This window comes from Chinchilla lanigera, unplaced genomic scaffold (genome assembly GCF_000276665.1).
Source record: "Chinchilla lanigera isolate Chin_1 unplaced genomic scaffold, ChiLan1.0 scaffold00049, whole genome shotgun sequence".
Classification (NCBI taxonomy): domain Eukaryota; kingdom Metazoa; phylum Chordata; class Mammalia; order Rodentia; family Chinchillidae; genus Chinchilla; species Chinchilla lanigera.
This window is the reverse complement of record NW_004955450.1, coordinates 17,818,583-17,833,406: the sequence shown is the minus strand read 5'-3', so window position 1 is coordinate 17,833,406 and position 14,824 is coordinate 17,818,583. Positions and strand designations below refer to the sequence as shown.

General features: G+C 38.7%; 1 protein-coding gene across 1 annotated transcript in view; it reads right to left on the bottom strand.

Annotated features, from left to right (window-relative positions):
- Mns1 (meiosis-specific nuclear structural 1) overlaps positions 1 to 13,595 on the bottom strand; it is a 32,346-nt gene extending 18,751 nt beyond the window's left edge. Inside the window, exons 1-3 of the mRNA XM_005393865.2 lie at positions 13,476 to 13,595; positions 12,284 to 12,505; positions 2,858 to 2,985 (exon numbers count right to left, since the gene is read on the bottom strand). Of these exons, the coding sequence (XP_005393922.1) occupies positions 2,858 to 2,985; positions 12,284 to 12,505; positions 13,476 to 13,478 (353 nt within the window). The 5' untranslated portion in view covers positions 13,479 to 13,595. The remainder of the gene's footprint in view (positions 1 to 2,857; positions 2,986 to 12,283; positions 12,506 to 13,475) is intronic.
- Between the last annotated feature and the right edge of the window lie 1,229 nt (positions 13,596 to 14,824).

The following is a 14,824-nucleotide window of genomic DNA, read 5'->3' as shown; positions in this document are numbered from 1 at the left end:
TTATATGCTTAAATACGTAATAAATGTATAGTGATACATATAAATAATGTAATTATGCAATGAATAATGTTATTAATTCTGCATTAATTATAATACAAAGTTAATTGGTTGTATAATTAATTATAATTATTGATTAGTGGCATCATTAAAAATAGGATTCCTTCAAGTAAGTATTGTTTTCCTAACTGGAGTGTTAAAAGCAGTGATTAAGTTGTCTTTAGGTATTTTCTTAATTATAAAATCATGGTAAAAATAGATGTCTCATAATTTCTGAATTTCAAGAAGTATTTTCAAAATTAATATTTGAAAAATTTATAGTATGTTATAAAAATTAATTTCTTTTAAATTTAAGTAGTCAAAACAACATAGGTGATTTTGAATTACTTAGGATACATTTTAAGTATCACAGTAAACAGTTCCTTGAGTTTAGACCTGCTAATTTGTAGATGAATATACCAATCTAAAAAAGTCTATTTCTGCATGTCATCCAAAACATTAGCATGGTTTATGCGCAACATTTATAAACTCTTAGCAATTTTGACAGTGCTGAGAGTCATCAAATTCTTTCTGAGACTATTAAATCGAGTCACTTTTTGATGAAGTTTGAAGAAAATTCTTACAAGGTATAGAATTTTGCATGGGCTGTAATTGTCTTTCAGGACTTTAGATCCATTACCTTTTTTTTTTTTTATTTTTGAGACAGGGTCTCACTATGCAGTTCAGGCTGCCCTTGAGCTCACTTTGTAGCCCAAGGTGGCCTTGAACTTGCAAAGGTCCTCCTGCCTCAGCCTCCCAAGTGCTGGGATTACAGGCGTGCGCCACCACGCCCGGCTCTTTTCTTTTTTTTTGAGACAGAGTCTCACTGTGTAGCCCAGGCTGGTCTGAAATTCATGGTAGTCCTCCAGACTCAGTCTCTCCAGACTCAGTCACCTGGGATTACAGGTATGTGCCACCAGAGCCCACTATCTTACTATTTTTACTGTTCTTATTCAAAATTTATACTCCTTAATGTTGCTTCTTTGAAGCTAATGCACATTTTTTTCAGGCTGCTTTTAGTTTTTATAAAATTGTATTCTATAAAGTTGGATTTTGGATATTTGATAGGTTTAGAGTTTAGGTAGAGTTTTGATTATAAGTTTTATACCTGTGGCTTTATGTCTTTTATCATTTTCAGAAATTCTTGGTCAGTATCTCTACAAATAATGCTCTGCATCATCCCCTTTCACCTCCACTATCAGGACTAAAATGACTGTCTTTAAATCTGTTAATAATTTCCACCACAGCCCATATCTCTTAAGTTCTCATCTGTATGTTTCTACCCGTGTCTCTCCATGCTTTCTTCTGCAGTTTAAGCTATCACAAAACATCTATTCATCTGCATCTTATCTAATAAAACATATCAGATTACAGGGTCACACACACCAATGTGCAGAAATTTTCCATGTAAAGCTTAAAGAAAACTATTAAGCATGTTAGCCATGTGCTGCCTCACAGAACTCAGCCATACTTTTAGAATCAGCAAAACCTCTAAGAGAAACGCAGCCACCAATGTCAAGCTCATCATGCTAGTTTCTTCCTCTTCCAGCTATTTTTGTGTTTTCTTCAGACTTTCTGTTCTCAGCGGGAACATTTACCTGAATCAATCTGCAGAAGTCTAAGTGTAAATTCATCCATTTAACTCATCACCAGTGAATTAGACAAACAAATGAGGAAACATTTATTTCATCTTTAGGTTATACAAAACCATGAGTAATAGCTAACAATAATTTTAGAATTAAGAGTCCAAATGGATAGTCTGAGGCCAGAACAATATGCAGATTTTAGCAGCAATTTTATTTCTCTAAGGATAATAATCTCTTTGAGGATCTGATTAAACTTGTAGACCCAGAAAAATACAGAGTGTATTTACTAAACATATGCAATAAAACTCCAAGCCCCTGAAGCTTACCCATGGTCCTATAACGTTCTATAGAAGCTCTGCTCAGCTAAAACAAAGTAGAACAACTATCAAAATAAATTTCCAAATATTCAACTGTACAAATACAGGATGGGCATTTATGTGGCTGTAAGTGTGGATCAACAGTGTGATATGGCTATTTCTGGGAAGTAATTCAGTCTTGAGGACTGTATTAGTTTCTTTTCTCATTGTGAGACAAAATATCCAACACCCTCAAGTTAAAGGAAGAAAGGTTTGTTTTAGCTCAGTTTGTAGAGGTTTCAGTTTATTAGCTGGTTCTAAGGCAGGGAGCATGGCACATGGGCACTGCAGAAGAAACAATCCATGGCAAAGCAGGCAGAAAGCAGTAAGCAATAAGTAGCAGCAGAAGTAGCAAAAGCAGCCTCCCTTTCCCTTTCATCCCATTCAGACTACAAGCCTTACGGTGGTACCACCCACACCCAGGGTAAGCCTTCTCATTATCCAAACCCAGAACTATGCTAAACCAATCAGTGTACTAATTTAGTACCTCACATCCTTAATCCCAGTATCATATACTCTAGATCCAGCCAGCTCTGAAATGCCCCTTCTATGAGCATATAAAGTTTTGGAGGGACATCTAAATACAAGCCATAACAGGAAACATTAAGAAATATATTCTAGAATTCCATGAGGCTATTTTTTATAGTAAGAGTAAAAGTTTATGTGTGAGGGAAGATGGGACTGATATTTAATTTCACTGTAAATATTTACACTTCTATGAATGCAACTTATTTTCTCAAATGAACATTTCTGAACTAAAACCAGCATTTCCAGGCAAAACACTGTATAATAATATAGCAAAGAGATTTGCATTTTCAGGTGTTAAAGATTACATATTGATAAATACTAAATAAATCAAAGTAGTAGAAACCAAGATACCTGTTTTCTCTTACTTGTTGCCTCATCTTTTCATCTTTCAGACTTTCATGTTTTAGTTTTGCCAGTTCCATAGCCAGTTTTTCTTCTTGTTCAAGCTGGCCTTCCCTTAATCTCTTGTTTTCTTCTGCCTGAATAAAGAGCATAACTTAGTTATTTTTTCCTCCAGAATCAGACTTTTCTCTATCAATGTTTAGATTTGTCTTATAATAAGAAACTAAACCTTTTAAGATCAATGGTCAACTATTTAACTATTTTTAGATACAAAATACTATCTCAACAAATACTTTTTCATACATTTTACCATGATAAAAATTTGAAGTGTCTCCAATGTTTAGAAAATATTACAATAAACTTTCTCCAATTACTGATCTTTTTACTGTTTTACTAGTTCTTTTTCAGAATATCATGGTGCTGGAATTACACAGAATGTAGCCTTTCCCAAGTAACATCTTTTTAAGACTTGCTGTCTTATTTCTTTAGTGCTGAACTGTCACATCCACACTGTCAAAATGTACAACAGGAAAGGCCAAATTCTCCTGGGAGATACTTTTATTTTCTCCTTCTTCCATGGCTGCCCCAAATACCTTGCGGCTGACCGCAGGCATGGCAGCGACCCCAGGGCCACCCAGTGAGGTATCTGCTTTGGCAGCTGCAAGCTTCAGTCATAGGGCCATCACAGATGACCCCACCCCACAGGCTCTCTGGATGACTCTGCCCCACTTCAGCCATCCTCAGTCAGAAGCATGGACCTATAACTAAACAGAAAGTCTGACACTGCACATGCGAAAACATGCCTTTTTCTTCTAGATAATCAACTTCCCCTGTACCCTCAGTGGGTCAGCCTACGCAATAGTACCACTTACACTGCACAGCAACTCCTGATAAAGTTTCCTTCACATGGCATATTTTCCTCCATTCATGCTTTCTACCTCAAGGAGAGTAAGCTGAGTTGGTATACTAAGAACTGATAACACCAAAGGCCACTGGCACCAAAAGCAGCCTAGAGCTGAGGCTGGTAACACTGATGGTAGACAGCAGACAGAGAACAATAACAACAAAGAATTCCCTGGAGCTGCCATCTTTGATGGTGAGAGGAGTCTCTCAGGCCTGCTGGCTCCAAGTGGCAAGGAGGACCACTAAGCCTAGGAAATGATAGCCACTGACGTTTAGAGATCAGGGCCGTTAATACTAAAGGAGCTATACTGTGCTTGCTTATGACTTTCATTTGCACTGAGCAAAAGAACTCACCGCCAATCAGTGACAGATGCAAGTTTATCAGGACATCTTGATTGCTTCCAAGTTTTAACATTTACAGAGAAAACAACCTATAGTTGCCATGTGTTATAAATATTATATATTTGAATATGTGCTGTAGATACATAAAATATAACCAAAATATGCAATGAATGTTTAAATTTTCTTAAAAAAGAAAAAATTTATTACAGTGAGAGACATTGCCATTAATCCCCCTCAAACTATTTCCTCTTGCTTCAAAAACCCTTATCTTATTGTCCCTGTGATTTTCTGAAGCAATTATAAAACCTCTTTCGTTCATGACTGTGACCAAAGCAGATGAAATGTGATCAAAAACACATTGTTGCCGAGTGCCATCCAACAGAAGGACAGGCTCATGAAAACATGACAGTGGTCTTCGTCCACCTACTCACTGGGTCTGGCTCTTCCTCAAAGTGAAATGGCCAGGAAAGGTAAATGTTTTGAACCAATTCAGGTTATCGAAGCAGCCACAGTAGCACAACTAAAGACACTTATGAAAAAGACCTCCCAGAACTGCTTCAGTACATGACAAGAATGATGGGATGAGTGTGTTAGCAGTGCAGGGAAATATTTGGGGAAAAACTGATAACAATGTGCATTTTACTATAATAAATGTTTCAATTTAAACATGCACTGTATTTTAAATCACACCTCATAAATTTTCAACATTCCAGAATGTTTACATTACCACAAAAAGAAACCCATACAGCATTTGTTAATATCATTTAGCATTCTTCTCAGCCCTTCTTCAGCCTCTAGCACATATTAATCTATTTTCTGTCTTTATCAATCTGCTTGTTCTGGACATTTCATGTACATGAAATATATGTAGTCTATTATGTCTGGCTTCTTCAACATAGCATAATGTTTATAAAATTCAATCTTGTTATAGTATGTATCAATAATTTATTGTTATAGCTTTATAATATTCTATTGTTCAGATATGACACATTTTGTTTTTCTCCTCATCAGCTGATTGGCATTTGTTTCCACCTTCAGGAGCTCATAAATAATACTGCTTTGGATATTCATGATGTATGCTTTTATGTAAATAGGCATATGTTTTCAATTATCTTGGGATATGCTTAGAAGCAGAACTGCTGAGTAATACAGTAACTGTGTTTAACCTTTTGAGGAACTTTAAAACTATTTTCCATAGCCACTACACCACTTTACATTTCAACCAGCAATATCATTCTCCACATCTTCTTAAATAATTTTTCTCCATTATTTTATTATTATAGCAATCTTCATGGATGCCAAGTGGTTTCTTGTGTTTTTGGTTTGTATTTTCATAATAACTACTGATGCCAAGTATCTTTTTTGTGCTTACTGTTAATTTATATATCTCCTTTGTAGAAATGGCTATGGGAATTGTTTGGATTTTCTTGTATTTCTTGTATGTAGAACATTCTTGAAATGACAAAATTATAGAAATGGACACCAGATTAGTGGTGAATGGTGTAATGGAGAAAAGAGGTAGACAGGAAAGAGATGGCTACATTTATATAAGGGCAAAATAAGGGATCCTTGTGGTCACAGGGGTATTCTGTATCCTGACTTATTTTGTGTATTTCATATACAACTATATATTGACAAACTGTATAGTGCTAAGTACATACAAGTAACAACCGGAAATCTGAATAAGATTAGTATATTGAATCCCTGTTGATATTTATGATACTGTACTATGGTTTTATGAAATGTTGCTGTTAGGACACAATGGATATGGGGGGACAGTATCTCTCTGCATTATTTCTTACAACTGCATATGAATCTACAATTATCTCAATTAAAAATTTTAACTACATTGAAGATATCAATATGTAATACAATAAGCATTGTTAATTCCCTACCACTCTGTTTGTAACTCTGTAATGTCTGTACTGATCCTATGCTATTTTGTAAAATGTTGTTGGTCTGTTAGTATTTTCCTCCTTTTATTTCTAAAATAAAAAAAATAAATAAATAAAAAATAAAAATAAATAAAAAAAATTTTAACTAAAAAAAGTAAAGAGCAAGTGCTAGTGAGGACAAAAACAGTAATCCTCATACTTAAGTAAACATAAAATAGTACAGCAGCTTTAGAAAATGGTTTGGTAATTTCTTATAAAATGAAACATACATATACCTCCATGTGCTATAGCTATCCTACTTCCAGATATCTACTCAAAAGAAATGAATATTTATGTTCACACACAGGTTTACAATCAACTATATCTGGCAGCTTTATTCACAATCCCAAAAATGGAAACAACCCAGATAGATTTCGTTCAACTTGTGAATGCCAAAACAAATGGTAGTATACTAATACCATACTGTAACTTAAAAGACTGATTCATGCAGCAACATGGAATCTTAAATTTGTTTTGCTAAGTAAATGAGGCCAGACCCATAAGGTTACCTATTGTACAATTCTATTCATATGACACTGTGGAAAAATCCAAACTATTGAGACAAACAGAAATTAATAGTTCCCAAGGATTGGGGCGTGGCCAACTATAAAGTGATAACATGAAGGTAGTCTGTGGTAAGACTATTTTACAAAACATTGTGATGCTAGAAACAGAAATCTACACATTTTATCAAATTCCATAAAACTGTACATCAACAAATGAAGTTTGTAATATTCAAATTTAAAAAAGAAACCTCCAAGTACATATATGTCATGCATTGCAATTCAGCAAAAAATACTTGGATGAATTATCAGGACACTCAATACACCCAACAATTTGGATGAAATCTCCAGGGCATTATGCTGAGTGAAAAAGTCTACTCAAAGGATCACAGACATGACTTTTTGTGTACGGAATCAAACACATGATTATGTTTACATAACCTTCTTAATATGAAAAATTATAGAGATGGAGAGCAAATTAGTAGATGCCAGGAACAGTGGAAGTTGCAAAATCACCAGTGATTGTTAATATTAATGAGAAAAAATTTAAACAGATATAGGATATTCACAGTCTCAAAGTACCTCCTCCAAAATAGATAGTACTTATAAAGTAAGAACTAGTAACATTACAGAGGATAACCCAGTAGATATCACCTTAACCAAGTGATCAAAGTTAATATCAAGAATGATATATGTCAGTATCATCTGTCCAAGTATGATGCATGAAAATGGGATTAAGGTCTTAGATCATTTGAATTTGAGTTAAATCAGAAGGGAGATGGTCTTGGATGGTCCTAACCTAATCAGGTAAGCCATAAAAATGACAAAGAGCAGCTAAGTCACTGTCCAGTAGGTCCAAAGGGAGGCAAACTGCCATGTGGCTGGGAATGTTAGTGACCAAGGAGCCATGAGGGCCTCGGCCTTACAACTTAATGTAAATGAATTCGGCCAACAACTTAAAGGAGCTTAGGAGAGGATCCCGAACTCCAGGTAAAAATGTATACCAGTCAGCACCTTCATTTTTGCCTTCTGAGATCAAGCAGAGAATTCAGCTATACTATCCCTAAGTTTCTGGCCTGCAGAAACCATGAGATAATAGTTGTTTAAGCTGTTACATTTGTGATAATTTATTACACAGCAACAGAAAGCTACTATAATTGAACTGTACCCTTCAAAGTTGCTAAGTTTACAAAAGCCAGGAAAAAGTAAGGTATTCTCCGACTGGAGGAGACAAAGATTGGAGATGAAGGAGACATGACAACTAAAAATAACATTGATTCTAGAAGAGAAAAAAAGGAAAAACTGATGAAATCTGAATTTGTCCCTGTTATGGCTTATTATATAAATATTCCCACAAAGCCTCATGTGCTCATAGATGGGACTTTTGGGAGGAGACTGGGTCATGGTGAGTAATACTGGGTCACAGGCATGTGATATTAGAGTAGTCCACTTATGGGTTTATAGCTGGGTGTCATGAAGCCAGACAGGTGAGGCCAGGTGGGAAGAGATGGGTCATTGTGGATCTGGCTTGGAAGAGTGTATATGCCTCCTGTGTTAGGGTTAGGGGTAGTTTTGTCCTTGCTGAGACAAAATACCCAACACCCAAAATTAAAGGAGAAGTGGTTTATTATAGCTCGCAGTTTGTAGAGGTTTCAGCCTACAGTTGGCTGGCTCCAAGACAGGGTAGCATGGCAGAGAGGCATCCCAGAGGAGAAATAGAACAGACAGGAGGTGGCAAGGCAGCAAGAAGCAACAGCAGCAGAATCAGCAGCAGCAGCCTCTCTCTTTTATCTCTTCTAGGATACCTGCCTTTTGGGTGGTGCCACCCACACCCAGGGTGGGCCTTCCTATTATCCACACTTAGAACTACGCTAAAACAATTAATGGACTAATTTAGTAATCACAAACCCTCAATCCCAGTACCACATCTTAATCCCAGCCTCACACATCCTAGATGCAGCCAGCTCTGAAAAGCCTCACCTATAACCACATGAGGCTTTTGGGGGACATAAGCTGTAACATTCTTCCTCTGGTCACCAAAAGCTCATGAGCACCTCTATGAAAAAACCATTTCATTCATCTTTAAGAGTTGCCAAAGTCCTATCAGTTGCAGCATTGCTGAAAAGTCCAAGTCTAAAGTTTCCCCTGAGAATTAAGACAAACTCTTAGCTGTGAGCCCCTGTACAAATAAAAAGAAAGTTATACACTTCCAACATACAATGGCATAGGATTAACATTCCCATTCCAAAGGTATAAATAGCAGGACAGAAAGGAATGGTAGCAAAATAAGTCCAAAATCCAGCAGGGCAAATATTAAGTCCTGTAATTTCATGTCCAGCATCCAAGGTACCCTGTGGCAAAATGTGAACTCCAAGGGCCTTGGGTTCTCTGCCCTTATGGCACTGCTAGTGGTTGTAGTTCCCATGGCTTCTCTTTTGGGCTGGTTTTGCTCGCTCCTTATGGCTTTCCTCAGATGATCCACATTCTTGGCTTCTCCAACCTTCTGGGGGCTAGGGCACCTTTGGCTTCCAATCACAGATTCATGCACTACCCTCTCAGGGGCACACTGCCTGGCCTCCCAGACCTTTTTCTGAAATCTGGATAGAAGCCTTTATGACTGCACAACTCTTGCATTCTGCATGCATCTAAAATCAGCACCACATGGATGACACCAAAGTCTGCCACCAGCTGGCAGTCAACAAGCTTCCTTCTCTCTTGACTAGGAGGAGCAAATCCTCTAGACTACTGCCATTCTGAAACATGGTGCACTGGGATTCTCTTCTGAAAGCATCTTTCACTTTTGTGATGTTGAGGCTGCAGAATGTGGAGTTCTGCTGGTTCTTATAATGTTCCTGGGCCTTCTTGCTTCTCAGCAGCCAAGTTCTCTGCTGCTCTTTTGTAGTCTGCAACTTTACTGGAGCTTTCTTTCTGGCCAAACTCAAAATGTTCTAAATCACTCTGCCAGGCTCTTTGTTCTTGATTCTCAACATAAATCTACTCAAAAGTAGCTATGCCACCTCCTCAATATTATATTGCCTTGAAATTTCTTCTGCAAGATTAATTAACCTCTGCCTTTAATCTCAGTCTCAGGCAAAGTCTCTGGACATGAGCAAAATGCACGCACATTTTCTGCTAAAGGATAACACACATGGTCTGGAGTCCAACAACCAATGCAGTCCTCGTTTCAAACTGAAACTTCTTGAGCCTGGTTTTTACTGGCTGCATTTCTATCATGATTCTGGTCTTCTGAACTCTGACCAGAATCTCCCATCAAGCACAGCTTAAAGTAGTCCAAGGCCACCTTTTCAGCCAGCATCTCCAAACCTTTCCAAACTCTTTCCACCATCCAGTTCCAAAGGTTCCTGGACCACATGGTCAGGTAGTATCATAGTAACAACCCCATTTCTCTGGTACCAAAATCTATATGGTTACTTTTCTTGTTGCTAAGACAATTATTAAGGGAGGAAAGGTTTATTTACCTCACATTTTGTAGACATTTTGCTCAGTTGGCTGGCTCTAAGGCAGGGTGGCATGGCAGAGGGGCATTGCAGAAGAGAAACAGTTCATGGTAATGCAGGGTGGGCAGAAGGCAGAAAGCAGCAGCAGCAAATCTGTCTAACCCTTTTATCCCATCTAGGATACAACCCTTTTTGCTGGTGACACCCGCATGCAGGGTGTCTTCTGTCTTCAATAAATCCATTTAGCCACACAAGAACTAAGCTAATTCCAATCAGTGGACTAATTTAGTGACACATATCCTCAATCCCATCATCACCTCCTACATCCAGCCAGCTCCAAAAAGCCCCACCTATGAGTGCCTGAGTCTTTAGGGGGGACATCTGAACACAAGTGTAATACTCCTTGAACCAATTCTGCTTCCTGCCTGCCATGCCATGAGCTCTTTCTCTTCTGCCATGCTGCCTCGCCTTAAAGCCAGCTAACCATGGACTGAAACCTCTACAAACTGTGAGCAAAATAAGCCTTTCTTCCTTTAACTTTTGGGTTTTGTATATTGTACCTCAGCAATGAGAAAATGACTAAGACAATCCCATAGTTTAGTTAACAGCATTGTATCAAAGCTAACTTCTGTCCTGATAAATTATCAAAGAATATGATTTTTATCTTTCTATTTAAGATGTTAATTTCCAAATGTTTATTTCCAAATTTTTTCCACTGAAAAGACACAGCAGCAATAATAACCCAGCAATAATGAGCACACCTAGCACCCAAATTATTACTTGTACTGAATGATAATATAGCTCCATGGCACAATGGCTAGTTCCAGGTAAAGGATTAAAAATATACATTAATTGGGGTTCTGCCAAGAAAGTGATTATGGAGGCTCCCAAGTCGCAAGATCTGCAGTAAGGGCTGGCAACCTGAAGAGCCAGTGATTTCACTGGACTGAGTCTGAAGGCCAATAGGGTAGTTCCTATCCAAAGAGTAGCAGACTGGAGACCTAGCAAGAGCTAATGTTTCAGTTAAGTCCAACAGCAGGAAAAAAAATTAGATGTAGCAGTTCACAAGTAGTCAGGCAGGAAGAATTCTCTCCTACTTGGTGAAGGTTATCCTTTTTGTTTATTCAGGCCTTTAATTAATTGGACGAGGTCCACCCTCACTATTTCACTCAGTCTATCAATTTAAATGTTAATGTCATCCATAAACAACATCACAGAAACACTCAGAATAATGCCTGATCAAATATCTAGGCACACCATAGCCCAATCAAGTTGACACATAACATTAACTATCAGAAGCCTGGAACATTTTGTTCTATCTGAAAGCAAGAAAGATAGCAAAGATTAAGCATATCTTGTCAAAAGGACACAGAAGAAATATAAAAGGCATTCACTGACTAAAGAGGGTAATCTGAGCAATAAATGTAATTGTAAGTATATAAGGTTCATGAATCCATAAAGATACTTTTTAAAAGACAAAAAGTCAAAAACTAAACACAACAACTTAAAAACAACTACAATATAAACAGACACCAATGGAAGTAACCATAGCACCAATTCTTCACTCTAAAATTAACTATGTTCTTTTCTAGTAAAAACAAGCCTGTAGCTCAGCAGCCCAGCTCCCACCTGGCAAGCATAAGGTCCTGAGTTTGATTCCCAGTACCAAAAATAAATAAATAAATAAATACAAGCCTCATTAAAAGTAAGCTCATTACAGAGAAATTTTGCTTAATTAAATGTGAAGGAATAATAGAATTAGAAAATCAATGATTTGCAACCTCTAATGAAAGATTATTTTGTGAAAATGTGATGGGAATTGTTACAGTGATCAGGCTGCCTCATGGAATCTGCTAATCAATACTGGCATCACTGAAGTGGAATAACCAGACTTCATGAGCTTCTAGATGAGACATAATACCAAGGACAGCAGTATCAACCATGGAGTGTTCTTGCCAAAAAGAGGTGGTTTGCAATCTGATCGTGTCTTTAGGACTAACTTCACCTAAAGGAAGCAGAAGAGAGGCCCCAGTAAAAGGGACCATGCGGAAGCAAGCAGATAAATACAGAATGTGGGATATTCTATGAAACAACCAGCCTAGTTTCTTTTAACATGTTAAAAGCATGAAGTTCTTAAAACAACCAATGAAGAGGGACAACTTTAGATTAAGAGGGACTCAGAAATAACCAAATACAGTGTTATAACCAAATACAGTGAGGCATCTTTACCTGCTGCTGGTCTCATCATTTCCAAAGTGCAAACAATGAAAATTAATAAGGAATATTAAAACTTACTTTTTGGATGGCTTCTTCCAAATCCAACTCAAACTGCTCATCCTGTAATAACCTGAGGAATCTCTTGCGCTCAACACGGTCATCATTTTCATTCTGCACAGTTTGATTCCTGACTTGACTCTCTATCTCTTTCATTGCTCCGACATGCAATTTTTTGCAGTAGTTTTGATCTACTAATTTTTGATGCCTTTCACTAAAGCTCAAAGTTCTCCTTTTGGAAGCCTACAATGGAAAAAAAACAAAAGTATGCATATTCAACATTCCAAAGTCTCTTTCGTCTATACCAAACGATACAAACACAGGTAACAGTTTTGGCTTCCTTCAAGCATTTCTTATAAAGCAGTTTTTTCTCAGAATCCCTTGTTTTCATTAACATTACCATGCAACAGAGAACTGACTAGTATTCTTTCCTTTGGCATATTCTTCCACCTAGAATGTAATAAAAGTATTCTTGTAATGGCAACATATCTGCTCCAGAAAATTTTGTGATTTGGTAAAGGGGGATCACAGGAGAGAAATGAATAAGTTTTCATTTCTAAACAGTCAACTAGGTAAAGAATTTGAACAATTTCTTTAAAGAAGATATACAAAAGCCAATAGCCACATGAAAAGATGTTCAGAGGCTATCCACTTCCTGGGCCCCCTTCTGTCCCTCTCAAACAGAAGTATTCTTTCTTTTAATAAATTCTTCTTACTCTTAAAAAAGAAAGAAAAATATTAAACGTGGCTGCCCAATACAATGATGTATCAGATAGGTACTAATACTCTCTATTTTATACCTGAGGCACGAAAAGTAAAAGTGCTACTAGGATTGAAAGACTGCAGCCGAGCTCCACAGACCTAGCTCTTCAGCACCACCGAGGAATTCATTCCTCCTCCAAGTCTACCCAGCACACCACCCCATGGCCACAAAGTCCTGCTCAGCAGCTGGCCGAGTTTTCCTAACCTAATCGCGGCTCTCCTGGACTGTTTCCATTCATTTGCACCAGGAGTCCAGAGGCAGATGTACTGATGTACCTAAGGGGAGGCGGTGCAGAAAAGGAAGGAAACCACGGCGTTGCTAGAGGAGAGCAAACGCAAGTTTCCAGCTTCATTCTCACATTAGGCACTTGCAGAGTTTTTTGGTTTTTTTTAAGCAGGCGAGCTCTAAACAACAGTTGGACAGTGGCCTGGAGTACCCCAGCTGGCTCACCATCTTGGCTGACGAAAATCAGGTTTCTCCCTTTCAGGTTCCTGAAGCAACCAACTTCCGCCGCAGCAGCCGCCACCGCTCCCGCCGCACGCTCGGTGTTTACTCGGTGTCGCGGCAACGGCCGCCGCCAACCCGCGCAGGAGGCTGCCTCCCATTGGACGAGGCGAGACCCAATCGGCATCGAGCTTCTTCAGAGCCGCCGGAGGGCTGCTTCCACTGGCCTAATAGGCCCAGTAGCGCCAAATTCAAACCGACGGAGGCCTGTCCTCCGCGGGCCGCCGGGGGGCCGAGGATTTCCTGCGGACGGCCGAACTCTAGGCCTTACGAGCCACGGCGACGCCTGCAGAAACTATTTTCAAATAAATACTCAGCTACAGCTGAGTACTAAAGCGAAGCCGGTTCCCGCGCGCGTCCTGCCCACTCGGCCTCCGGGCTGGGCCGAGGGCGGGCTCCCGGGAGCGCGGCTTCCTTGCCGCAGCCCGGGCTTCACAGGAGGTGTCAGTAAGCTTTGGGGTGCAAATGCCTTACGGTACACGCGTCTTACTGCGCTACGGTCCAGGTGCCAAGGAGAGAGCCACATACATAGATGGTGGCGGGATTTTGGTCTGCTTTATTTCACTGGAAACACTGAAGTCCTTTTTAAACGGAATTTAAGAAAATACAATAGGACCAAAAAGTTAGTCACATATACTGATACACTTTGAGAAATCTGGTCAAAAATAAAGTTGTTTTACAACGTAGTAGTATAACTTGATTTAAATTGTCATCCTAGTTTGAATTCGGGTCTGTTTAAAGGTTAATAATATATTGAACTTGGAAGTTACCACTCTCAACCTTAAACCCCAAACCAAACCAAACTGCAACAAATGAAACCTTGACGAATTAAAAATCAATGACTTTTCTTGGATCCCTCATAGAAATCAGATCATAAGACAAACCATCACCTTGAGATTTGGAGAGAGGGAGTGGAATTCAGTGTACTAGCATGAGAGAAACTGCTGGAGGGCATATTCTTAAGGGGTTCCCAGCCTTCCATACATTGTGCCTCCAGGAATTCCTCCAGGTTCTAGTAGTGAACAACCAAGAAACATTTTCTGTGGATCTGGTGAGGAGAGGAAGAATAATCATGGTGAAATAGTCCAGAGTGTTTGCAGAATAAAGGCCTACTATGCAGGGGTAGGGTGTGGGGAGATTTTACCAGAGCTAACCTTATTTCACCTGGGCAGGGACTTTTCTCTGATTTCTCTGACTACAGTTCTCTAAACTTTCTGTCTTATTTAAGACGGGTAAGGTGCAGAGCAGCTAAGAGACACTTGTAAAGTCAGGGCCATACTAAAAGACTGAGGAAG